This window comes from Asterias amurensis, chromosome 5 (assembly GCF_032118995.1).
Source record: "Asterias amurensis chromosome 5, ASM3211899v1".
Classification (NCBI taxonomy): Eukaryota; Metazoa; Echinodermata; class Asteroidea; order Forcipulatida; family Asteriidae; genus Asterias; species Asterias amurensis.
The window spans coordinates 2276380-2303304 of record NC_092652.1 but is presented as its reverse complement, the minus strand read 5'-3'; the positions used below and the strand labels follow the sequence as shown (position 1 = coordinate 2303304).

General features: G+C 37.6%; 1 protein-coding gene across 1 annotated transcript in view; it reads left to right on the top strand.

The window, feature by feature from the left end:
- The window catches only part of LOC139937878 (protogenin B-like), a 70274-nt gene that overhangs the window by 11096 nt on the left and 32253 nt on the right, over positions 1 to 26925 (top strand). The window contains exons 3-9 of the mRNA XM_071933250.1: positions 15471 to 15618; positions 16711 to 16985; positions 22370 to 22528; positions 22937 to 23221; positions 23941 to 24075; positions 24702 to 24860; positions 25603 to 25902. Coding sequence (XP_071789351.1) covers positions 15471 to 15618; positions 16711 to 16985; positions 22370 to 22528; positions 22937 to 23221; positions 23941 to 24075; positions 24702 to 24860; positions 25603 to 25902 — 1461 coding nt within the window. The remainder of the gene's footprint in view (positions 1 to 15470; positions 15619 to 16710; positions 16986 to 22369; positions 22529 to 22936; positions 23222 to 23940; positions 24076 to 24701; positions 24861 to 25602; positions 25903 to 26925) is intronic.

The window sequence follows — 26925 nt, the reverse complement described above, 5'->3', positions numbered from 1 at the left end:
TGGGCTTATCATGTGAGTGAATGTCTTAGATGCCCTTTGTGTTGAGTTCAGGTTATTTGACCCGTCGGGCCAGAGACGGGTCAGTTTCAGTCTTTAGAGGAGCAAACGCTGAAGGTTAATTGAAGAATTTAGATCTTTAAACTATAAAAAGAAAATTATGATCGGCAATCTTAAAAACAAACAAGGAGCCAGTTTCTGGAAGCAGTGGTTTTGGAAAGGGTATCAAGTCTTGCTCTCTCCTCCATATTCCATACAGCAATACGTTAGCGAGTAGGGAAAAACTCCCATTTCCATTTGGATGACATGCGATAGACAAGTATCTCAAACCCCATTTTAACTATATTTCCTGCAATTCGTACTCAAAAAGCACATTCCAATAGTTTGTCCATCATGCCTTGCTCTCTACAAGCGATCGTTACCCCTTTTTTCAAGTTTGTGTAGGCCTACTGATCAGAAGTGCAGCAATGTGTGTCTTTTTTTAAAAATCGTTTTTAAGATACAAGTTGGAAGTGCGTCAAATGTGTAGTGATGCTGGGTCAATTTTGTTTTTCAAAGAGCGTCAACATATACTGAAAGATGATTGACATACTGAACATCTTAGGAGACATACGCCTTTTGTCGATAGTTATTTTTTTTAACTTTTATGCTCTCCTGGGCACCCCACTGTTGTTTTACTTGTTTTCTTAAATATGTTTAATGTATGTACATGTGCTTGTAAATGTGATTGCCCGAATAAATATTATTATATTATAACATTGACGCACTATTCCCAGGGGTCATGCAGTGTCAAATGTTCCATGTAGATATAGTCGGTCCTGCCTGTATTTCTTGTACTTGAACATTTTGAGTTTTCAATGCTGGGTACTAAAACTTCTTGAGTTGCTGGCATTGTACTTCAAGTGTGTACCTGCAAGTATTCTTAAAATAATACCCTTCCTCTGTAAATTTGCTTGGCTGTTTTCCACCTGTAGGCAATCGACGGTGCTACTACATGTGGTCTTTGTAAATGTATTTGAACAGTTTTTTATTGTTGGAAGCCAGAGTTTCTAACTTAATTCAACATGTGAAGAAAATTGAAAAAGCTCGCTTTGAAGTCCAAGGCCACTTTTCTTCAGAAAGAACTTGAGATGTGTTGAGAGTATTTTACAAAGCTATTATAGTGTGCACTGATTGGTAAGGTGAGTGTATAATACCTTTAGTTTTTGGAATCGTTAATTATTTTTCATCAGCTATAAGAAAATGTAGATACAATAAAGTAACCTGTAAAAATTTCATTTCAAAAGGTGGTAGCGTTTTTGATTTATCATTGAAAATCTGAAGCGGTTTATTTATCGGGCAGAATAAATTTTCGGAATTTAATAACACAATCTGTGAAACCCATCTGACTTACATAACTTTGTTCTCAATGTTTCTCAAACTCAAATTTTTTGGGAATAAAAACTGTTATCTTTGTCCATAACCACAGTCCTTCGAAGTGAAATATTTCTCAAAATGCTTTATACTATCGAAAGCTGCTGTACATTACTTCTAATTGAGTAAGATTTCTATTAATTTTAAGAGTGATAACCAAACAACTACCTTTTCTTAAACTTCCCTTTTCGCGCTCTGTTAATAACTGCCTGGACCCGTCCAATTTGGGCAGGCTACGAACCAGCCCCTAAGATTGGCACAGAGTGGCCATTTTTCACAATAAATCACTGGGGGAGAAATATTTTAAAAGGGATGGAGTGTTTGTTTGACCTCCCAACAAAGACTTTGGCTGTTTGCAAGATCAAGGTCACCAACGCAGTTACTTTGTCAGAAGTTTCTCAGTGGGCACTTTGCTGAGTAAATATGCAAATGCCGTTAGAAGGAGAGTTTAAATTGATTGAGCATGCATGGGTTATAGTGCTGAGAGAACTTTAACAATGAGACAATAGAAGCTCTGACTTAAAGAGAAAGTTTTTAAATTTTCAAATAAACATTTGGCAATGAATGAGCACTTCAATTAAAAGATCTTAAATGCTACAGGAAACTGTTAGAGAGGGCATTTAGGCCAAGACAAGACCAGGGCAACAGAGGCCATGGGCTCTGTATAATCTTGTACGGGGTAAAGTTGTGACTCAGTGAGTGACACCTGCCCCAAAATCATCATTTTTAGTTTTTTTGTTAAAATTTTTTTATTTTTTTTTAGAAAGGAAATGAATCAAATTTGACTGGGTGTTCTTTTTTTATCAAACTTTCAATTCTTGAGCCCACGCTCTGAAGGGTGTTTCAAAGCGGAAAAGTATTACACCACAACACCTTGTAAACCAACCCCACTATGTTTAAAAGGAAAAAGATATTCTCATACTTCAAAAAGTGTAGTTCCGCATACCTTGCAGAAAAAATACTGAATGTTGAAAATGTGTAGGAAACCACTAAAAGATATTATTATTACCACCTGACATGGAGTGGTATAGTCAATGATAAAGACTGTGTTTTGTGTATGATTTGAAAGCTTGTTTATTGACTAAAAAAATAGGAATCTATTTGGGGGAACCTTGGCATTGAAAAGTAAATTTGGTTCAAATTTATATTGACATTACAACTTTCTTTGCACCCGAACCAAAACTCAAGGCTCAAGTTTCATAGGGCTGCTTACTGATGAAGCATAACCAAAGTAGCTAAGCACAAACAAATTCGCTTGTTATATATCTGAAGAAGGTTAGTGGCCATGTGTCATGTTACAGTGCCATCTGTGACAAGGTTTGTGCTTCGTTCTGCTTCAAAAGCAGAACGGTTTTTTAAAAGTAATATTTTCTGACCAGCAATGACTCCCACCCATGTATTTAAAATTTCATAATGTCTGTAAAGAGTTACCAAGGATTGATTTGATATTCTTACTGAAGATCATTTTGTGACAATTTCTTTTGATTTTGTTCTTGGAAGGGGCACTTCTATGAGGATTTTTTTATTTGTATTTGAACTTTGCAATGGGTGTCAATGGGCATCACAGCAAAAGCACAGGACACCAAGGCAATTGCTGTGGATTATTTCAAGGGCTGGTTGCTAAGAATGACAGTGACAGTCCTGACAGGAGGTGTAGCGCTTTGGTTTATTCTTTGTACTTCACCTTTTACACCCTGGTCGCTTGCCAACAAAAACATCTTTCTACATCTAGGCCATAAAGAATGCTAGTCGGTTCCTTTTGAGGTTTTGTGTTCACATTATGCCCTAGTTTTGTTATGTGCTGTACTCAGGCTGAACTTTTCTGTGAACTCCACATCAACTTCTCGGATGTAAAAAAAAAAAAGAAAAAAGTGCAGAGAATACATCTGGCATAACACTTAGTGTGTACTGTTAATCTCATGGGAGATCCTTGTTATGTATATTTTTCGCCATATGTGTTTGGATTGTTTAATTGGGATTGGATTGAAAGTGTTTGCTAATGTAGGATTGCAACTAGTGTGGTGTGAAAACAAAACTGAGGGGCATTTCAGAATAGTTGAGGTTAAAAAAAAAAAATCCAAAATCTTGGGTGGATCGGTCAGAAGAAAAAAATGAAAATCTAAAATTAGCTTTTTATAAAAATAATAAAAGGGAGTCAATGAACCTAGCTGGCCGGGATCGTTGATTTTCATTGCTGATTAAACTACAAAGTAAATGTTTGTTTAAGCCAGGCAGGAAAAGCCATCGAAAACTACTGATGTTGAAGACTTTTGATCTCAAATACCACGGTTCTTAATTTCAATTCTTTATAGATAATTATGAAGCCATTTCGTATCTTTATTTCATTTTTTTGAAATTGATTTTACTGTTCTGAATGGTTTTTAGTTCCATTCTCCTGCATGAATTTCAGCCTACCCTCATGCTCAATGGTTTGATAACAATTAGCATTTGTTATCATTATTGAGTTGCTCAAATATATATGTTATGACCATTGTTCGGATGAATTTCTTTAATACAAAACATACTGTCATAGTCAAACCATAGTCAAACTGACAAGTCATAGTCAAACCATAGTCAAACTGACAACACATTGCCCCGGGCTGGTATTGCAGTAAGGCCCTGGTCTTGGCTGGCCTTGATGCCCATTTTAAAAATTAAAGGTTTTAAAATTGACCTTTGGAAAATGCAGGTTTTGGAATATCATCTTTGAGAGGGCAAGGCTACCTCCTTTTTTGCCAAGGCCATTTCCATTGGAAAATCGTAAAGTTTAGTAGGGACAATTTTGTCATCGTGGAATTTTTGCATCTTGTTCCGCTTCAAAGAGAGTATAATCCCACAATCCCACCAGAAGTAATGCTTTTGTCACAAGTTGTGACTTGCTTTGTACACCTCAGCAGTTGCATCACAATACATCGCTATACATGCATATTCATAACCCTTTTATGTGTTTATGCTAGTTAAAGAGATTTCCTGGAAACCCCAGTACTGGGTATAATTTGCTATTGACTCTACCGGATGGCCAGTGGATCTCTTAAATTGCTTCAAGCATGTTACCCCTGCTCCATGGTGGGTTATGCTTGTGAGAAGTTAAAAAGGTACAATCAGAAATTCTTTTATTTGGTAACCACTAGCAATTCTTGACTTTAGCAAGGCCCTTCCGACACTGGTTCCGAAAATAGATAACATTTCCTTTCCAAAAAAAAAAATATATAAAACTTTATCAAACAGTGACTTTGCCAGGCAAGATGAACATTTTTTCTCATTGGTGGAGTAATCTTGGACCATAAAAAACCCCACAATACTAAAAACAAAGGTGGTTCAGGGAGAAAAAGCAACCAAAACACCACACCTTTAAAGCCATTGGACACTTTCGGTAAACAGTATTGTCCAATGGCCCACACTTTGTGTATCACAACTTATATAAAACAACAAACCTGTAAAAATTTAGGCTCAATTGGTCATCGGAGTCGGGGGAAAATAACGGGAAAACCCACCCTTGTTTCCGCACGTTTCGCCGTGTCATGACATGTGTTTAAAATAAATCTGTAATTCTCGATATCGGGAATTGATAATTGTTTTAATGTTTTATCAAAAAGTAAAGCATTTCATGGAATAATATTTCAAGAGAAGCCTTTCACCATTACCTTACCTTCTGTAAACCCTGTAAGTTATTTGTAAATCTGTGAATTATTAGTTTTGTTTTCTGTTCCGAAAGTGTCCAATGGCTTTAACATAGAGCATTTCACTGCAAAGCAACATCAGTCAAACAGTTTTTGTTTTTATAATTTATTTGATAAAACATCTCTCCATTATTATAACTACCCTGAGTAATGCACTGTACTCAATAAAAAGACAAGAGATTGCATCAAGTTCAGTGTTCAGGACAGATCCCCCGGAATTTGAAGAATATTTACCCATCCTTTTTCGGAGAAACAATTATTTTTCTGTAGGGGCCCTGGCATTGAATCACACTTGGAACAAAGCCAATATCTTAATAAAGCAATGAATAGCATAATGCAGTAGGCTCGGGCACCTTTACTACGTACATGTACGTATGTAAATCTACTAGTAGCGCTAGAAGCTACTGTAATGCTATGATTAACCATCCGATAGAATCATCAACAGCTATTCCCTGTGCATAGTGTATAATTTTTGCCCTTAAATTTGTCATATTTTGATGTTGGGTTCTGTACCATGTAGTGGTTTGAAACTGCATTTAGGAAAGAGACATGTGAAGGGGGTGATAATTAATTGATGCAATAACAGGTGCGCAGGGTTCTTTGTAAAATAGATGTAGTATTTCTTGAAGAGGATGTTCTTATCGGAAAATGGAAAGGTCACAGAGATTTTCTCAACACCAATGCTTAGACCTCAGGAAATTGCCAATTGTTAGATATTGAAATATTTAGGGGTATTTGATTCGTTTTCCAGGAATATTGAGTGTTGTGTTAAATTGAGTAAATTTAAAATCGGTGAATTGATTGTAGTTAGTATTTACTGAAAAAAGATTCTAGTTGTTCTGAAAATAGATTCTACTGGAATGCATTATTGACATTGAAGAAATATTATCACAAAGAACACGTTGCTGCTATTTTTATTCAAGGTTGTTGCTAGCTATGCATCCAAAACAATCAAGCGACTGATTTATATTTTAAGCCAAAACTGAGCAAGTTTGTTATTTTTGCCTGAGGTTTGATGGGTAGAATTGAGGCCCAAATATTTTGTACATTTTTATAAGGTTTTTGAGAATTGAGATCGATAAGTTTTGAAAATATAATGACTCTATGATCTGTCCAGGAAATATCAGGCAGGATAATTTCCTACTTAGGTCCAATTTCTGATTTTTGCCCTTTGGAAAAATTAGAAAAATTTTGATGAAATATGTAGCCTGAAAAGTGTATTAGAGCCTACACTATTTGAACATAGGTCAGGCCTAACCCTTTACATGTAAGCCTACTTAAAGACACTGGACACTATTGGTAATTGTCAAAGACCAGTCTTCTCACTTGGTGGATCTCAACATATGCATAAAATAACAAATCTGTGAAAATTTGAACTCAATTGGTGGTCGAAGTTGCGAGATAACTATGGAAGAAAAAACACCCTTGTCACACGAAGTTGTGCGCTTTCAGATGCTTGATTTCGAGACATCAAATTCTAAACTTGAGGTCTTAAAATCAAATTCGTGGAAAATTACTACTTTCTCGAAAACTATGTCACTTCAGAGGGAGCCGTTTCCCACAATGTTTTATACAATCAACAGCTCCCCATTACCTCGTTACCTTGAAGTAAGTTTGTATGCTAACAATTATTTTGAGTAATTACCAATAGTGTCCACTGCTTTTAATATAATGTTCATACTTTTTTCCATTAATCAAATATCATGCCTGAAAAATTAATCTGATTAGATTAAGATTCAAAACAAAATTGTTTATGCCATTATTTGTTTGCTCTTAGATAATATTACTTTTAATAATTTTACATTGGAGCTACAGGTGCTTGGCACAACAGGACTTTGCTACATGCAATTCAACAACAAAACACACGCTAGTCGCTTGTACCATGCTATTGAAACGTGTCTTTTTTTCCCGCATTCAATTTTGAAAGATAAATATTAACTATTCCTATGCATTAAGTGGCCTCGGGATGTTCAGGGCCAAAAATAAAAGGTATCTTAAAATATAAATACAAAACTAAAGAAAATAGATGAAAAAAAATGCCTTTGAGGCAAATTTTATCAGCCCTTACTTTTCACCAGAGAAGATTTTATGTTGGCTCAGAGCCATTAGATTCTGATTCCGAGATTGCCGTATCTGAAGTGTAGTGTAATCACCAACTCGGTGTGATCTTGGCCCTTTACGAAACAAGGACTTGAGTGGGGCCATTAAAAAAAAAACATGAAGAAATTCAAAAACAACAAGATATGGCAGGTTTTCCAACATCGCTTTAATGACACTCTTTAATGACGTCAGGCTACTGACAACAAGGACTGACCTGACTCTGTTTATGCAGCTATTGCAATGTCATTGACATGTCTTCATAACATGTAATCATAACAAATGGTTGTATGCCAGTGATCAGATGGTATGAATTGAAGATCAGGGTTGTTGGGGAAGAGTTTCTTGCTAATGATGGTTTCAATGATGGGATGATCAACATGTAACTTGTTGTAACCCGGGAAAGAGATAATAATACGGTGTAATTTACTGAGTTAATCCAACTAGTATATTAATCCAGGATGTAATTAGCGAAGTCTTCTATTGCAGCTGGATTTCTTTTCCTTTGGAGTTCTTATTTTTTATTTCAGGGCAAGTACTTGTACTCCAATACGTTGCATAAATTCGGCACGGTGGCATACTTGAATTATTTATGATGATTGCAATTTCTCTAAATATTTACTTGTTTAGTAAACATTACTTGGTAGTTGCAACTTCCTTCAGTGCTGTATACTCAACGTATCTTAACGTTTTTTTTGGTGATAGTTGAAATTTGTATGTTCTTCATTTAAAAAATGAGTATCATGTTGAAGATCGTAACAGCTTTCAGTATGCTACTTTTCTTTGTGTATAGACCTACTCTCTTCTTCCTCTCTCCTCTTTTTTTTTTTTTTTGGGGGGGGGGGGGGTGTTAGAGAGACACATTTGATGATTGGGAAGATTAAACTCTTTAAGTTTTGCCAAGATGGGACCATAGAGCAAGATGGGACCATAGAGCAAGATGGGACCAAGAACCTTTCCCTCAATTCCTTGAATCGTTTAGGGTTTTTTTTTGTTGTGATTTTTCAACATTTTTTTGGGAACTATAATCCTGTTGAGAAATTAAGGCCCATTAGCAGTGCAGTTTTGGGGTTGTCAACAAAAATATCAAGTTGGAGAGAGAATTTTGGCAAAGAATCAACAGTCCATGATAAAAATGTGAGGTTTACAGTTTTGGCTTGTTGGTTTATATTTGGTTTTAATCCTAATTGTTATCAATTGAAGAAAGAGTAAGTAGAAACCTATTGTCAAAAGGAATGGCGATGATCTTTTCATCCCAGTATGCCCTCTGAACCCGTCTATTTGCCGATTTCCACAGCTTTTGTGAAACGCAAAGTAACTGAATGACACATTTTGTTAATATAATGTCATCCACACGCTATACATGTTACGCTGTATGCATTATCGCCCTGTACTGCAGTGTGTCCACACATGCCTATATTATCATAGCCCAGTGTGGCTACCCAGTGTGGCTACACCGCATGCATAAGTCCACCATCGCCACTATACCCTTTGAAAGGCCCCTAAACATGCTAATGCATTGCATTGAGGACATTATGGCAATGGCCACCATTTGGCCATTCCTTATACCGGACTCACTCCCCCCACAGCCTTCTGAATCTAGGTTGTACACAAGGCCGAGGTAGCCCAGGCGCACAACAGCAACAACAAGGCAGGTTATTGTGTGCACATCTCAGTTAGGCTGAAAGTCCATGATTGAAAATAATACCCCTGGAAAGCTTGTATTTAGGTTGGCTCCATACAGTGTGGAGATTTATGTATTCCTGTACTCTTGTATCCTGAATGACCCTTGACCTCTGCATAAGATCAAGGGTTTACAACCTTCGTGTACTTGACACACATATTGACTGTGCATGACCCTTGCCCCATACACAAATAAATTCCCCTCCTATCTGACCATGAATCTGATGATATGGTCAGAAGAAGAAAGTAGTTCCGGCTGAGAAGGATGACCTCATGCTTGTGGCCTGTGTTATTCTGGATCAGTTGGCATGGAGGGGGCAGGGAGGTATTGTTTGTTTGTGTAAGAGGACTTGTTAAAATGGGAAAGATACATTCCTTAGCAAGAGGTTTATAGGAGGAACCACAACACAGCAGTTTGATAAGAATGGGGGATTTGAGAATCTATGATAAGAGACTGTTTTATCATTTAAGGAGGGGAGGGGGAAAGGATGTGTTTACAAATTTTCTCTGTCAATCAAGACTGGGTATGTTGAAAAAAGGTTGAGGGATAATTGCAGGTTTTTATGCTGCAAAGAAAGTCTTTAAGATTGAGCTGGAATAATTTTGGCAGAAGTTGAAAAGATATCAAGAGGACTTAACCTCCTTGGAGTGTCTTGAAATCACTAAATTCTGATGTTGCACTGTTGCATAATGTTTGAGTGGAGAGCGCAAATATATTCACTTATTTTTTATTCAAACAGGAAATTGGGACAATCATTCATAGAAATCGTAATGAATAAATGGAGTCTCGATTTATTTTCATTCTATTTTTTTGTTCTTTTCTAAAAATGTATTTTGGTATCTTGAAGAGTCATCCATTTGCATCAAATTTATTATTTTGAGGAAGATCTAGGCCCAGTTTCTTGCAGAATTGTTTGACTTGTGATAACCATTCTCCGCTTTTAGGGCTAGCATAAAATATCTGCGCTAGCTTTTAAAACAAAGAAAGCTTTGATGTTTATGTCTTCACAAGCAAATCATCCATGGAAGTTGTTGAACTGTTATAAATCCTTATAATAATATAATACAAGCCGGATGTACTTTTTGGTAATTGTCAAAGAACAGAATCCTCTGACAATAACAAACCTCTGAAAAATTGGGAGCTCAATTGGTCATGGAAGTTGCCAAAAAATAATGAAGTGAAAAACTCCCTCGTTGCATAAAATTGTGAGTTTTCAGATGCAGGCTGGGAAAGGCTTTAGGCCTGAAGTATTTAAAAATTGTAAAGGCTTTCTTAGATTTGAAAGATAATTTGAACAGTTTCAGACATTGAGTAAAAGTAAGTCAACTCGGCAAACTTCACCCTTGAGATACATAGGAGTGGATTTGTGACCAATGTTCTACCACCCTTTAATTTGAATCAGCATGAGTTCATTTATTTACATGATGTGGGACTGAACTCTTGACATTGGTTGGTCTAGTTCTTTTCAATTGAACTGGTACAGTGTCTATAAATAGGGCCGACGATCGATGCCTACAATAGTGGGAAACAGGTATTTTGTTTTGCGATGCTGCTTGTTTTTAAAACTCCCTACGCTGTTTGTATCAAATAAGGAGATACAAATTGCAGGTTTTTATTTAAAATTTTATTTTTAGAAGTAATCTGAGGTACAACTGACTATGGACCAACCATTTACAGGCGTAATAATCTTCCTACTTTAATTTGATTTCCAGCTGTTTTGTTTTCTAGGAAATATCTGAAAAACTTTGATTAAAAAAAAAGGTGTAATAAAGCCTTCACTGTGCTTGTACAAAAAACATACTTTTTTCCAAGGAGTAAATATCAGACCTGCATTCAAAACAATTATTCGAACAAAGAAAATTATAGAAAAAAAACCTCACAAAGTAATCAAATTTGAAGCTCTATTCTTGTATTTGATTCTATTTGTAGGATTTGAATCAGCTTGGTGGGAGTCTTATCAGTGAGGTTTGGGGTAGCACCATACACCTCTTTTGATTACTTTAGGTTCTGCACATCTATAGAGTTATACAAATATACCAGGGCGAACTGGTAATGCTTCTTGCACCAAACGCAACGGGACCACCGTAAGGAGACACCGCGCCATTCAGCACGCGCGTTGAATATGAAACACACGTTGGAGTTTGTGGTTATTGAATGCTGACGCGATGCTCATTTTTCAACTTACAAAATGGCCGCACAAACACACGCTAAGCAATGCCTGTTTGTTCAACTTAGAAAATGGCCGCCTGCGTGCATGCCGGGTCGCGTATAGGCCAGTGTGGACTCTAGTTAATGGTTCTGCAGCACTTGTCAACAGAGATTTAAACTTTCTGCTATCGCATACCTCACCTGATGATTCTACTCGCTAAAATGTTGAAAAAATTCAGCTCAAATAAATCCCTTTAAGCAACTTGTTTATAGATGAATCCTAAATGTTTATTAAAAAATTGGTGTATCTCAACAAATACATAAAATAACAAACCTGTGAAAATTTGGTCGTCAGGGTACACACCCACAAAATATGTACAAGCAACTTGTTTATAGATGAATCCTAAATGTTTATTTAAAGTCAGTCGACACTATTGGTAAGTACTCAAAATATTTGTTACCATAAAACTTTACTTTGTGACAAGTATATGGAGAGCTGTTGATAGTGTAAAACATTTTGAGAAACAGCTCTCTCTGAATGGACATAGTTTTCGAGAAAGAAGTAATTTTTTTCTCTTTCATTATGATCTCGCAACTTCGGCGACCAATTGAACTCAAATTTTCACAGGTTTGTTATTTTATGTATTTGTTGAGCTATACCAAGTGAGAAGACCGATCTTTGACAATTACTGTAGATAGTGTCCAGTGTCTTTAAAGTCAAGAATCACTTTGGAAGTGTTCTAGGTAGATCAGTTTTCCTTTACTATTTACTATGTACCCATAATGCATCATTATCATTTGGCAGTTGGTCAAGAGATTTGTCTTATACAGTAAGCGCAGGTAAAGTAAAAAAAAAAAATAAAAAAAAAGGAAAACTGCAGAATATTGTTAACTGCAGAGTTTCTTAATTTATATACACCAAGGTGTATTAAGGCTGATTAATAATTTATGGCAAAACACGAGTTGTGAATCTATGTGTGTATGTACACATATACACATGCCAATTCTGTCAGTTCCAATATAGAAAATCATCAAATTATTTATCAACTTGTAATCTCTGTGGAGCGATAATGGCAATTTGCCAATACTCATCATCAGTGTGAATCTTAGTTCTGTAGTTTGTTTCTCACACTGAACAATTTCCCGAAAATAATTTTTTATTTTTTTTCTAGGTTAAAGGCCCGGTCACACAGGCCCCTATAACGAGAACGAAAACGATAACGATAAAAATGCATGCCCTCGATTGGTTGAATTGCTCCTTGCAGAAAACGCCCACGTCATTCAACCAATCGAGGGCGTGCATTTTTATCGTTATCGTTTTCGTTCTCGTTATCGGGGCCTGTGTGACCGGGCCTTTAGTGGGTAAAAGTTTTAAGGAAGAAAGAGCTGTGAGAGTTAAATTGTAATGATGAAATGGGGGTCAGGATTAGGAACCCTGAGGGTTTCAGATAAAAAAAAAGGAAATCTTTTAAAAAATTATGTTTGACAGAGAAATTGAGGATGCAACGGTTGTTTACGAAATGTCTTGAAGTTAAAATTATAATTTAAAATATCGAGGAGGTTTCCTTAAAATAAAATACTGATTTTTATAGTTTTGTTGTGGTCACACAGATTAGCAAACTCTCTCTGATTCTGCAGAAATTTCCTTGTTATAATAAACCTGCCTGTGAACATTCTGATGAACAAATTTCAAAATCTCCTTGATTATGAGTGCTTCCCTATTATGTGGAGTGGAAAATACATGTACAGCTCCCTTTTTTGTGTACAAAATCTCTCTGATTGTAAGATGCAAAAGTTGACAGCTCTGCATTTAAGGCAAAAACGGATGGCACATAGAGTGCACACCAAGGCATCAATACAGTTTTATTGTTTTTAATTGAAAATTTGATCAACGTAGCGAGAGATCGAAAGTGGAACACAAAACACCATGAGCAACATTTAATTGCCCCCTGAAAGCTAATCAGGGTAATTATGAAGAGTGTATCTAGAGTGTTAATCAAACATGCATTGTATAGTAATGGGAGATCAGTATGCATAGACGACCCACTCGTTCTGTGTCATAGTAATTAGTATGCAGATTCAGAGTATTATTAATTAATGAAGCTTGCTAATTAGTCCACTAGTGAGCCATATGAACATCTGAATCATTGCGTTATTGATGTCTACCCTAAGGAAATGGGCCATTGGTTTGTCATCTTTGATTGATATCAAAGGAGTCTCTTGTAAACCTGAAGAAATAGAAAAAGTCAACAAGACTGTAACAGGTGTCAGAATTGTTGATATTGGGTTGTTTCTGGTGCTCCCGCTCCACGTCAAATTTAACATTTGTTTAAATTTTCACAAAATATGCTCGTGAAAATTTCAAAATGCTGGTTGATTGGTTACTATGGTTTCTGCAACAAAATGCATTCTGAATCTTTGCATGGTGGAGGTACAATCGGTGAGGTTTGTCATAGCAACAACATCTGTAAATCTCTTTTTAGTAATGGTGTTTCACACAAGCTGCTCAAAATATCTGGTTGTGGTTTCATGGATATTCATGACCTAAATGATGACCTCGCTCCTTAATCATATAATTAAAATGTCCCATTGTATTTATTGCTGACATAATCAACACGTTAAATAGGTTAATCCAACACATTGCAAACTTATCTGCACAATATGATGATTGATTTTGTAGCCACTCTCTATTGTTTTGAAAAGAAAAATACTGAATATTTTTATCTTTTGAAAAAAAAAATTCCATCAGCATATAGTGATATTCCGATAAGTGTATTTATGGAGTGTGTAATTTGTGACAAGGTTAGTGGAGCATTATCAAGAACAATTTTTGACAAATAGAATTTGAGAGATAAGAATTTCTTACTAGCATGACCTACATTTATAATGATTGGTAAGTCCAAGGTCCAGATATTTGTTATTTATACATGAATTAGCAATAACTTAAAATATAAAATAAGGATGTGCTTTGACCTTTCTCATTTGATGTAAAGGCTTTCCATGTTTTCAGCAAATTCCACTTTGAACTTTGAAGCCTTACAAGGTTACACTACCACTCACCAAAACTTTTATTACTTCACGGCAGTGGACACTATTGGTAATTACTCAAAATAATTATTAGCATAAAACCTTACTTGGTAACAAGTAATGGGGAGGGATTGATGGTTTAAAACATTGTGAGAAATGGCTCCTTCTGAAGTGACGTAGTTTTTGAGAAAGAAGTAATTTTCCACGAATTTGTTTTCAAGACCTCAGATTTAGAATTTGAGGTCTCGAAATCAACCATCTAAACGCACACAACTTGGTGTAACAAGGGTGTTTTTTCTTTCATTATTATCTCTCAACTTCGATAACCGATTGAGCTTAAATTTTCACAGGTTGGTTATTTTATGTATATGTTGAGATGCACCAAGTGAGAAGACTGGTTTTGGACAATTACCAATAGTGTCCACTGTCTGTAACTTAACTAAGAGATTGGTAGTGTGGTTCGAATAAATGTCATTTATTGTCGGAGTTTGATAGGGAATTAAACTTTTTCTGTGCCTCAAAACTTTGGTTTCTGTTTCTACACAGGGCAAGTTTCGAGTTGTTGTTGTTGTTGTGTTTGGCTGCTGAGTGTGTCATAAGCACCTTTGTAAATCCTTAAAAGGTGTTGCATGGGTCTCATAATTCAAAACCTTAGAAAACCTTTCCGGAAATAAATGATAATAAGCACTGTGAGAGGTTTGTAGATAAAGCCTGAATAAAAAACCCAGTTATTATTAATATTATTATTATGTAAGACTTAAAAAGTAAAGTTAACAAGCTTTAAAGGCAGTGGACACTATTGGTAATTGTCAACACTAGCCTTCACAGTTGAAGTATCTCAACATATACATAAAATAACAAACCTGTAAAATTTTGAGCTCAATCGGTCATCGAACTTGCGTGATAATAATGAAAGAAAAAAACACCCTTGTCTCACGAAGTTGTGTGCGTTTTGAGATCTCAAGTTCTAAACCTGAGGTCTCGTAATCAAATTCGTGAAAAAAATAACTTCTTTCTCGGAAACTATGGCACTTCAGAGGGAGCCGTTTCTCACAATGTTTTATACCATCAACCTCTCCCCGTTACTCGTCACCAAGAAAGGTTATGCTACAAATTATATTGAGTAATTACCAATAGTGTCCACTGCCTTTAAATGATTGTATTTTTATTTGGCTAGCATGGAGTGTTACACAAGCATGTATGCTTTGGTTTTGCAAGGGCAAATGCACCAACGCATTTTCTCCTTGGTTAAGGGCACAATCACTTCAAGGGCATCAAGGCAGTGACAGAGACAATCGCCTCTGTTGTCCTATCTGGCCTGTATGCTGAAGGATTTGATGTTGCCTTTTATAGATGAATGGTTTATTTATTTTTACAACTGCAAACAAGATGTCTTAGTTTCTGTTCTTGTGTCTTCGTTCCAGATTTACCAAGATATGATGTTCACCAGTCACCAGATCCAGTACAGAGGGGAGGAGTTCTTAGATTAGAATGCTTAGCCTCACAAGATGCTGTTCCCGTTCCAGATGTGACGTGGCGGTTGGGCAAAAACATTGTCACAGAAGATGACAGGTGAGGTCGTAATGTAAATGTAGTAGGCCATTTGAAACCACAACTTGCGCCTTTGGCTTATGTTCCAAAGTGTCATTATTAAAATGGAGTTCAAGCATGAGCCTAAGAAAAGGGTGCATGTTTTCATGTACATGCATTCATTGAAAATTGACTTCATCAGGCTGGCCAAGCTTTTTAAAACTTTGTGACATTTATTTGGGGCAATTACAAATGTGGGGTTCTGGGCCCAATGTCATGGCTCTGCTTACCATAAGCAAATAAATTGCGCTTACGGAAGCAGGTATGTCTCTGCGCTTACGTCAAGAGAATTTCTGCTTACAAGTGCGTGTTCGTAGTACACCTTTCAAGACACTAATGTCTTGTACACAGCTGTACCAGAAATTTGGCACTCGCTCTGTAAGCGAATGACATCAGCCCCGATAGCTACAAGGGAACAGCAGTTTTGTGATAATACGATAAACCTTTACATTAACCTGTCACAAAGCAATAACACTAAAGCTTGGCTCATACATTGTACTTCCTGCGAATGCAATACGAATTCTGACATGAAAAATTCACAATGAATAAGAATTGCAACAGTTGAACTGTGTCAACTCCTGCGAAACATTTGCTGCAAAATCAGCCATGTGACTACAAAATTCATTTCGCATTCGGAGGAAGTATGAACCGGGCTTACACTTCTGCTGAGTTTGTGACACTAAGTGGTGGATTTACATGTAAGAGACCCATAAAACCATGGAGCTAAATAATAATAAACAATAAACAGTTCTTATATAGTGCATAATACAAAATAAAGTCTCTAAGCGCTTCTGTGATTGAAGAGATGGGTTTTAAGTTGTGATTTAAACTGTTCTAGCGTGGCACAGTCTTTGAGATTGTTGGGAAGAGAGTTCCATAGTCTAGGTGAAGCATATTGGAAGGAACGTTGACCGTAGAACTTTGTGTGAACTGGAACTGCTGTGTGAGAAGACATTTTGAACTGGAACAAAGTTTTCGCGGAGGGTGATAGTGTTGAATTAATTCCTGGAGAGAGTCTGGTGCTGATCCACATGATCAAACCAACCATTATTTTGTCTTTTCCCTCTCTTGCAGGACAACCGTATTACCCAACGGAGTACTCCAGGTCACTGGAGTTGACTCTAGTGGTGCTGGAAACTACAGGTGCTTAACTGAAAACATCGCAGACAAGCGACGCAGCCCCGTTTTCAGTGTTACCGTGCTAGAACCCTCTGTTACTGTAGATCCAGGGAACCGGGATCCTGTGATCGTCGCTGGACCCCAAGCGCAGAGAATACGGGTGGGGCAGACGGCTTTGTTCGAGTGTCTCTCAGATGGGGATGCACTGATGACAACGTGGAGCCGTGAGGGTAAGAGTGTATTTTGAACTTTTGATTTTTGTTGATGCGAAACTTAATATTTTTTATAGAAATGGAACAAGGGCTTTGGAATGTTTTCTACACTGTGTTAATCTTGGTTTTGCCTTATGTGCATTCTGGACCAATATAAATGTTTTTATCATGATAACTTTTTGTTTGTTTGCGTATCGCTCAAATTGTGATTTTTGGGGTTGAACAAAGAATTGACTAGAGTGGGATTGGAACCAACGACCTCCGGATTCGCGTGCCGGCGCTCTACCAACTGAGCTATCTAGCCCTTTAATGGCGGTGCCCCTATTTTGTCAATGTCTTTGTTCGGGGTGCCAGTCAGATTCAAAATCAGATTCGCTCAAATTGTGTGTGTAAAAGCACGCAATTCTCATGTATCGGCCTGGTAGCTAGCTTAAATGCATGGGAAGAACCCTGGTCATTTGTGGGCTCCAAGTGAGTTGTTTTTTTCAGTCATGGATCTATGCATGTTAAATGAGTTTTTAGTATATTGACATCTCCTTTAAATGGAAGATACACGTTTGGTAATTACTCAAAACAAATATTAACTTAAAAACTGACTTGGTAACAAGCATTGGAGAGCTGTTGATAGTATAAAACATTGTGGGAAACGACCCCCCTCTGAAGTAACGCAGTTTTTGAGAAAGAGGTAATTTATCACTAAAATAATGAAAGACTTCTAGCTAGGAGTCTTTTATTTCTATCTGAAAGCACACAAATTCGTCCAACAGTGGTGTTTTTTCTTTCAGCATTTTTTCGCAACTTCGATGACCAATTAAGCCCAAATCTTCATAGGCTTGTTATTTTATGCTTATGATGGGCGATTACCAAATGTGTACAGTACCTTTAAGTCTTCATGCTACAACTCCCATCCCCCCACCTTTCTCCTCCCTTGCGCCCATCAAGTGAGTAGTTGTCCGTAGAACATCCGTTTATTCACTATGACAAGATCTGATGGGGGGGGGGTGTTTACTTAGAGGAAGTTGTGAGCGTGGTGGTGTTTCCCCTTAAAACCACTGGTCCACCTGTCGGTTCATAATTAGTAAATGAAACATTGATTTCTATTGATTTTTATACAGTACAGATGTATAAATAAATAAATAAAAAATTGGAAAGGTACCATGTTATCTGCCTGTGTGTCAACAATACAATGATAGTTTCATCTTGAACTTAACTCTTTCAGTGAACCTTTATTTGTGTGCGTTTTCAAAATAAAATGCCTAGGTTTTGTTAATAGGTTTATCGACAGCTTTTACATAGTTTCCTCTTAAAAAATTGACAAATTATTTTGCCATTTCTGTAGAAGTAATATTTACTCAGGGAATATTATGAAATTAAAATAAGGACGAAGTTCAATTTACTTGTGTTATTAAGTTTAGTCGGGGGTTCTATAGTAGCTTTTGGGGGGTGGGGAGGGGGGGAGTATACTGATATTATCAGCCTTCAAAAGTACTGGGAATAATTCTGATAAGACTTTTGATTTTTAAAAAGGAACAAAGTTGTATGAGAGGCAATTGCTTGAAATTATGTGCTGGGTTGTTAAAAATCATGATATTTTTCTTTGAGTAGTTTGGATTGGGTTGGTTGGTGCTCCCAACTTGAAACTATTGACCCAATTTCCCTGTCGTCATCAGAATAATCTTGGATGCGCCATTTTGGTGTTCAAAATGTGTGTAATTCAGTGAAGTGCGCATTTAAGGCGACACAGCGTTTACACGTAAACCTATTGACCACCAACATGGTGAGCGTGGCATCAGTCGCCGCGTGTGATGCGCGTGCAAGGAGTCAGTTGCAGTGTTTCTTCAGTATGAATCTGTCATTGGGTTTTCTGCAGTAGCAGCGGCAACTTACTTTATGTCTGACTTCAATTCAAAATGATGAGTGAAGCAAATGTAGATAAGGGCATCCTCATTAATAGTAATGATTTTTCTCTTCCATGGTAAGTGTTTAAATATTGATGGTTAATTTGTTCCACCTTTTGTGTTGGGATAAAGTTTTTTCCTGGAGATTTGTCAGTTATGCCTCTACTGTCAGATTTTCTCCTGGGGTGTTTAAAGTGCTTCTTGTCGTTTTTCATTGTCTTTCAAGACTTACAAGGGCAAGGATGACGATCCCTCCCCTCGGCTACTTTCAAACAAGACTTAAATCTGCAGTTGAAGCTTAAATGACATGGCATCAGTGTCAAGAAAAAATAAGATGTCAGTTTTTTTTATTCCTTTTTCTGAAACGATGTCTACTGATATTTGTTCTTCATTATTTATATTGGTAATCAGTTATCATGGTCATTTTCATTAAAAGTTGACAACTTAGAAATAAATTCCTCTTGAAACCATGTACATTTTTTAACAAAGCAAAACAATTTGTAACAAGTCGAGCCGTTATTGTGTGCAGTTTTTTATTTTATGAAAGCGGAGAATTAGCGCCAATTTATGTACTCCCCCCCCCCCCCCCCCGAAATTTATAAATTGCCTTTACGTGAAAAACCAGGTCAGAATTCACGTGAACCTCATCAGTTCAAATTATTTGGCTAGAGCATTGGGGGGGGGGGGGGGTGGGGACTGGTGGGGATGACCTCTTGCCCACTTTGCTATGTAATCCAATAGATAAAGGTCACATCCATCAAGTAAATCATGTCAATAAGTTATCTCAAGTAATTTGTTCTTACAGGGAGGTGATTTTCTGTTTGGGGGTTGATTGAGCTCAGTATTTAAGCAGGATCTGGGAAACTAGCAAACTGGGCCCAATTTCATGGCTCTGCTTACGTAAGCACAGAATCGGCGCTTACGGAAGCAGGAAATTCTGTGCTTACAGCAAGCGTATTTCACGGGTTAGCGGCGAATTTTGGCTTCTGCACGTGCGTACTCCACGTTACTAGGCATTCAAAGCGCAGAAATCCGGCGCTTGCACGTAAGCCGGGAATCGTGTTCGTAAGCGCCGAATTCGGCGGTAACCAGAGCCATGAAATTGGGCCCAGGTCATCGAGATTGAACTTAAAAGCAGAGCGATTATAAAACATTGTGTCATTTTACAAGATTTAGTGGCTTTGGCTGTTACTAAGGCAGTTACTATGGGCAGCCTTTGCTGCAACACTTGTTTACTTGGCCCATCAAGCTGGTGAATTAGACACAGCTTAAACCGCAAATATTTTGAGGACTAATGTGTCCAGATTCAGAACAGGCTGCCATAATATGCCCATCTGACTGACACCATGGCACCTCTGAAAAATACGCTGACTGTGGAACAAGAATGAACACTCTTGTACCATACACTAGACGACATCGACATTGACGATGTCAGGGTCATTACTTATGAGTAATTTAGGATACAAATGACCATGAATGAGAGTACTGTCATGTAGTGTTTGGCTTGCAGGTTGTTCCTGTACCTGCTAATAAAGTAGATTTATCTCTCATTATTGCTCATTAAAGAAACAGGAAATTAGGAACCTTCCAGCTCAGATGAAGTAATTGTCTCGTCCATTTATGACAATTTTTACCATACCCTCAATCTTGTGTTGTCCCCCCCCCCTAACTCTCTATTGTTACCTTTTTTTCTCAATTTACATGTTTACATAGCTTGCAGAGCCATATATTGTGCGAATAATGAATCCTAAACACATTTATTTTTACTTGTACACACAAGGCCTAGCTAGGATATTCAGTTAATTTCCCCATCAAAGGGGAAATATCCTTTGTTTGGTTTGAAAAGGATTTTTTATTTATTTATTTATTTATTGATTTTCTTTGATGAGAAACTAAACGATAGACCTTGGCTAGCTGTTTGTATGTTTCTTAATGATGCCCCGGAGAGCAGCCTCCTAATTTCTTCTGGCCTTGTCTAAATGGCAGCGACAGCTACATGTACGGCTACAGCTTTGGCTTCTTCAGCTTCAGCTGTGGCTTCAGCTACAGCTACATGTACTGTATGCGCATTAGAATTTGTTTTTATTGTTGTTATTATTATTATTGTATGAAGTAGGGATCTATTTTGCCACGTCATATGAAGAAGGGATCTGTTTTGCCACATCATACCTTTCCACTCAACAGCATTTTGTCAATCCTCATATTTGTTTATTTCTGATTCGGTTTGTTGGAGAAGATTATTGTAACCGTAGTGCGTGACATTTCTTTTTGAATGGCGCCCCATTGGCTGGGACATGGATGTAGTCATTTATAATGCGCAATCTTTGCCTATCCCTAAATTCTAATGATCTTTTGAACAACTTTTGAACCTTTTGAATGGTGTATAGTTTCACATTGTGAAATAAGATCATCCGATCAGCTTCACTGAAAATTTGGTTGCGATTCACTGCAATATGTTTTTCCCCCGCTTTGTTGATCTGCTTTAAAGCGATGAAAAGTTGTCTATAATTGTTATTGTTATCCTTCAATGATTTCTGTGTTGGGGAAATCCCTAAGGCCAAGCAAAATATTTTGCTTGTTTCCTATAACTTGATCTACCATTAACAAACTGCTGACCTCACAAATTGTATCAATATTTATATATATATATATTTTTTTTAATTGGATTGCTACCAACCAGTCACCGACCTACATGATGTAGGCCTACTATTGAAAGAAACTGCCGACCTCACAAAAATGTATCACAAATCAATTTTTCAATTATTTTTACCAACTTTTTCCTGCACAATACAGGAAGACAAAAATATTTGTTTCCAATCTACCGTTGAGTTGCCTGCCAACCTTACAAAATTCATCAATCATTTTATTTATTTAATAATTTGTTGGATTGCTACCAACCTGTAACCCGACCTACATGTACCGTTAACAAACTGCTGACCTCACAAAAATGTATCAGACAACAATTATGTACATGTATATATTGTTTTTCCCAATCTACCATTGACAAGCCTGTCGACCTAACACAATTTTATCAACAATTTCATTAAAGGAGGATAAAAGTTGAAGAGCTTAATCAACATCGATAAGATTAGTAGAAGAGTCTAGAAAAGTTTGTATTTGGAAAACACTCCACTGCATTTAGTTTATTTAGTTTAGAATTTCTGGCCCATTATTAAAAACCCGGCCTCCGGTCAGCAATCCAGTGATTATTTTGAGTCCTGGGCCAAATTTCTTAAAGCTGTTTAGCAGAAGAAGAAAAACTGCTTAGTAAATTTCTTTGGAAAAAAACCCGAGCAGGGCACCAGTCGCAACAATGTTAGCTTTATGAAATGATAGCTGGTAACCTGTCTCTGCTAAGCATTTGTTGTTGTGCTGAGCAAGTTCTAGTGTTAAGTTCTTGTGTCTATGAATTTCGCCCCTGTACAATAAAAACAAACTCCTGAAAGAGTAGTCACGTGTAACAGATTTTTAGAAAACAGTATTTGTTGTTGTTGTCTCATACAGATGGAGAAGCAATCAGAACTCAGGATGTTATCTACCTCGGTAGAAGTAATCTTCAACTCCTTCAGGTCTCCTTCTTAGATGATGGGGTGTATGTTTGCACAGCGGAGAATACCAATACGGGTGTGACTGTGACTGCTAAGGCGAGGCTGACTGTCATTGGTAAGTTTGTTTGTTTGATTTCTTTTCCATTTGCACAACTTAAAAATATATTAAATAACAACAGTTCCAATAGACAATAACATTTTTCAATACCCTTTGCAAAACAAAATGTGGCTTGCCCTCTTCAAGTTAAAACTCCAGCCGACGATTTCACCAAACTTTTCCTAACTTGGGATTAATCTTAGGACTGAGGACGAGTTAAACTCTGTAATCATAGACGTTAGGACGCATTGAACCCATGAACTCGAGCTAGAATTGAGCCTATCGTTTTGTGAAATCAGCTGCTGGCATATAGCTCTACCACAAACACTTTTGAAATCCGTTGGGTCTCAGACATGTAGTGAGACTTACTCTTGAAGTCCCCCTGAAAGAATACATCTGTAATGATTCATTCCCTTCCCGCCTCAGTGCCCCCATCATTCAGGGTCAAGCCAGAAAACTTCTTTGGGCCGATAGGAAGCACAGTCCGCTTCTCCTGTAAAGCAACAGGTAGCCCCGAGCCTCACATCCGATGGCTTCTAAACGGATACCCTGTTGAACATGACGAGCGTCTCGTGCAGCAGCATTCCGATCAGTCTGATGACTTTGTCATCATTGGTGTCAAGCGAGATGAGAGAGGCTTGGTGCAGTGCATCGCTGAGAATGAAGCGGGGAGTATACAGTGGAGCGCCCATGCACGGGTCAGAGTTGGACGTAAGTTTTTCATTCAAAGTTTGTTATTAAATCCCAAAGTATAGACCATGTAACCTGAGACATCATTGGTGAGTTTTCGCAGCTGTTTCTGTCTTTGGCCAATGATAAACCAATGGCAAATTCAACCCGAACAGTTATTGGTTACGACCGTGAAAACGCACCCATGTGTTCACAAAAAAAGTCACAGAGCCTGGACTTTCTGCAGACACAATTTGTGCCTAAGTCAGGCACTAAGTCAACATAAGAAAACACTAAATCTTCAGCAGGGTCAGTGAAACAGTTGCCTGTACACGAGCAGTCTGCTACAGTGTTTCACAACACTTGGCCATCATTTGCCGCAAACCAAATCAACACTTGGCCTACTGACAAAAACAGCGCCAACAAATACAGAAACTTGAATGTCAGTTTACGAACCTCTAGCTTTATGTTGTGTCAGAAGTTTCCATGTTATTGTGTCCTCCATAGTGAACTGGGCCAAATTTCATAGAAATATTTAGGCATAAAAAGTAGCTAAGCACAACAAAGTGATCCTCGCCACAGGATACCAGTCAAAATACAGTTTCAAATTCACTATTTCTGACGGGTAATCGGCAAGCAAAATTGTAAGCAAAATTGTCTGCTTAGGCAGCTCTATGAAATTGGGCCCTGGTTAGAATGCTACAGGTTTTATAAAAAGACAAGATTTTAAAATGTATGATCACTTTTTGTTGTTGCCGTAGCTGGATTACCAACTCCACCTGTGAATATTCGTCTTGTACCGATCAGCGCTCGTTCAGTCATGGTTATGTGGGCCCCACCTGAAGACCCAGGGAGTGGGATCATCGCCTACACAGTGCACCATCGGCCTGTCATTGGTAAGGTTCACCTTTTCTCCTGGAGACGATCAGAACATACTGATCGAAACGTGGAGTCGTTAACCAGCGGTTCTTTTCAGAACTAACACAACTCAAAAGGAAATGTTCACATGGTGTTACCGCAAACCCCTCTTCAGACAGGTTCACCATGTTTACTTCCCATTTTGATTAAGAGGTTTAATGACATTTCTTTTACAGCACAGATATTTCTATCTCAATCCATCGTTTTCTTTAAATCTTAGTATCAAATAATAAATCACCAGGGAAACTGATGGGTTCATTTTTTGGGGTGTGATTTGGGTTTGAACAAAGAAATCGACCAGAGCAAGAATTGAACCAAACTTGGGTGTAATCCCTGGCTACACGGCTCCTGCGGACTCGCACCTGAGCAAAGATATTGACTATAGGTAGACCGCCAACATGCCACCACTACTTGAAAGAGATCTTACAGTCACTTGCTGTTTTCCCGCAAGTTTACATAAGTTTCTATCTATTCCCGCCATGGAAAATTGTATTCATAAAAATTTTCTAAATTTTTGTATTGTCATTTTGGCAAAAATGTGATCAGCAATAATTCAATTTGAAAACCTGTGATAAAATGTAATGTATTTGTTTTGGTGTTATAGATGGATTTGAGCATCAGTCGACGTTCGTTGAACAGCAATTTACAGGGATGATTAATGATCTGAACCCCCATACCAACTACTCCTTCTTCTTGAAAGCCTGGTCAAAGAATGGTCCCAGTGACGAGTCTGACCATTACTACATCACCACGGACCAATCCAGTAAGTAGATTCATCACTTAGACTTTAACCTTATCCCTACCAGCCGAATACATTAAAAATGCTTCAAGTGGTAATGGTTGTTGTAGTTTGTTGAATTTAGCAGTCAACTAAAATCCCATACACTGTGCTGCATTAGGTAGGGTTCAACAGACGACCTCTTGCTCATCCCGCAATGCAACAGGGAAACTGAGGTCATGCACACGGGTTACGCACAAAGAACAGCTATCGTCCAATGATCTGCCCCTTTTGACCCCAGTGAGGGGGATTTTTGAGCGAATGATGTCCAATGCATGGGGTCTATCAACAAAAAAGTCGGACAGTAGGATAGTTATTAAAAGAGAACAGGCCTGGAATTTTCTCTTTTAATAACTATCCTACTGTCCGACAATGATTCCATTGTGGTTTATTATGTAGTTTTCTGATTAATTAATATGATGTATTTCCAGTAGTTTATTTATGATTGTGCTATATTAATTTTGTCTGTATTGCATGTTTTCAAAATGAATTTCCTCCATGATAGGACCAATATAAATTGAACTGAATTGAATTGAATTTCATCTTTGAGAAAGCAAGGCCATTTTTATTTTTCATTGGTAAATCTTAAAGTCTATGGGAAACTTTTGAAGGGGCACAGAGTCCAAGACAAAGGGCGACAGAGGCCATAGTCTTTTTGGCCTCCGTGTAATTTCAGGCCTGAGAGAATGAAGTGACTGATATTGCAACTTGATGTTTTTGCTCATAGCCCCAGCATCAGCGCCAGAATTCAGAGTAGCAAGCAACACACCTACCACCATCACCATCGACTGGCAGCCTATCCCACGGGAGCTAAGCCACGGAATCATCACCGGTTATCGCATCACGGTGCGGGAAACCGGTGAAGAGGCCATCGACGAGGACGTGGATGCTTCGTTGACGGAGTACACTTTGGAGAATCTGATGGCCGGTAGGATCTACCAGGTGCGGATGGCAGCGTCTACCGATAAAGGCTACAGCACCTACTCCTCATGGGTTACTGTGCAAACTCGCGTTGTGGTCGACTCATGTAAGTTTATAACAACTCTCTCACTTATTGACCCCATGCACGCACGTCACACGCGTGAAACCATGCCATGCTCACCATTTTGGCGGGCAATAGGTTTACATGTGAACGCCAAAAATGCGTACTTCACTGAAGAATGCACAGTGACATTGCCCACCAAATGGCGCATTCAAGATTATTCTGACTAGCGGGAAAAATGAGTTTCGTTATGACCCCTGTGGGTCTGAGAGAACTCTGCAATTTTTAACGAAGTAATTGCTGGAGATAATAAATTTTGAAAGTTCTCCATAAAAGTGCCAGTTAAATGTTAATAATTAGCGACCAAACATTGCACTGTGGAGCCATCTTTTGATCTTTCCTTTGTCCCTGTAGTAAAGAGCCTCCTGTAGACTTTGTACACAAACTTCCTTGTGGAGTCCCCCAGTCTTTAGAATTTCCCTATGGTGACCTGGGCCCGATTTCATAGAGCTGCTAAGCACAAAAATTTGCTTAGCATGAAATTTCTTCCTTGACAAAAACAGGATTTCCAACCAAATTTCCACGTTATTTTCAGGATAAGCAAACAACAGCTAAATATCTGTAACTAGCAATATGCTAAGCAAATTTGTGTTCCCTTTACTTTTTTGCTGTCATTCTCCATAAGGTAATATGAAATTACTCTTTGGAGCAATGTGATTGATGCCTTAAAACACTACTAATTGATGGAAAAAAAAAAAAAAAAGGGGGGGAAAAAAAAAAAAAAAAAAAACACTTGCTAGAAATTAACCATTTATATTTATTGTTTAACTTGATGATGCATATTTGTGACAATCACTTATGCATGCACTCCCATAAATCCAACCTGTTATGTAACACTGACATAAATTGGGATTTGAGTAACAAAAGTTTGAGGCCTATGCAAAAAATTGTGATGTCTTAAAATACTGCTAGTTGGTGAAGTAAAACATAAAAATAAAAATAATAAAAAATAGGGATAAAAATAACAAGGGAAAAATGTAGAATAAAAAAACTTGCTATAAATTCAAT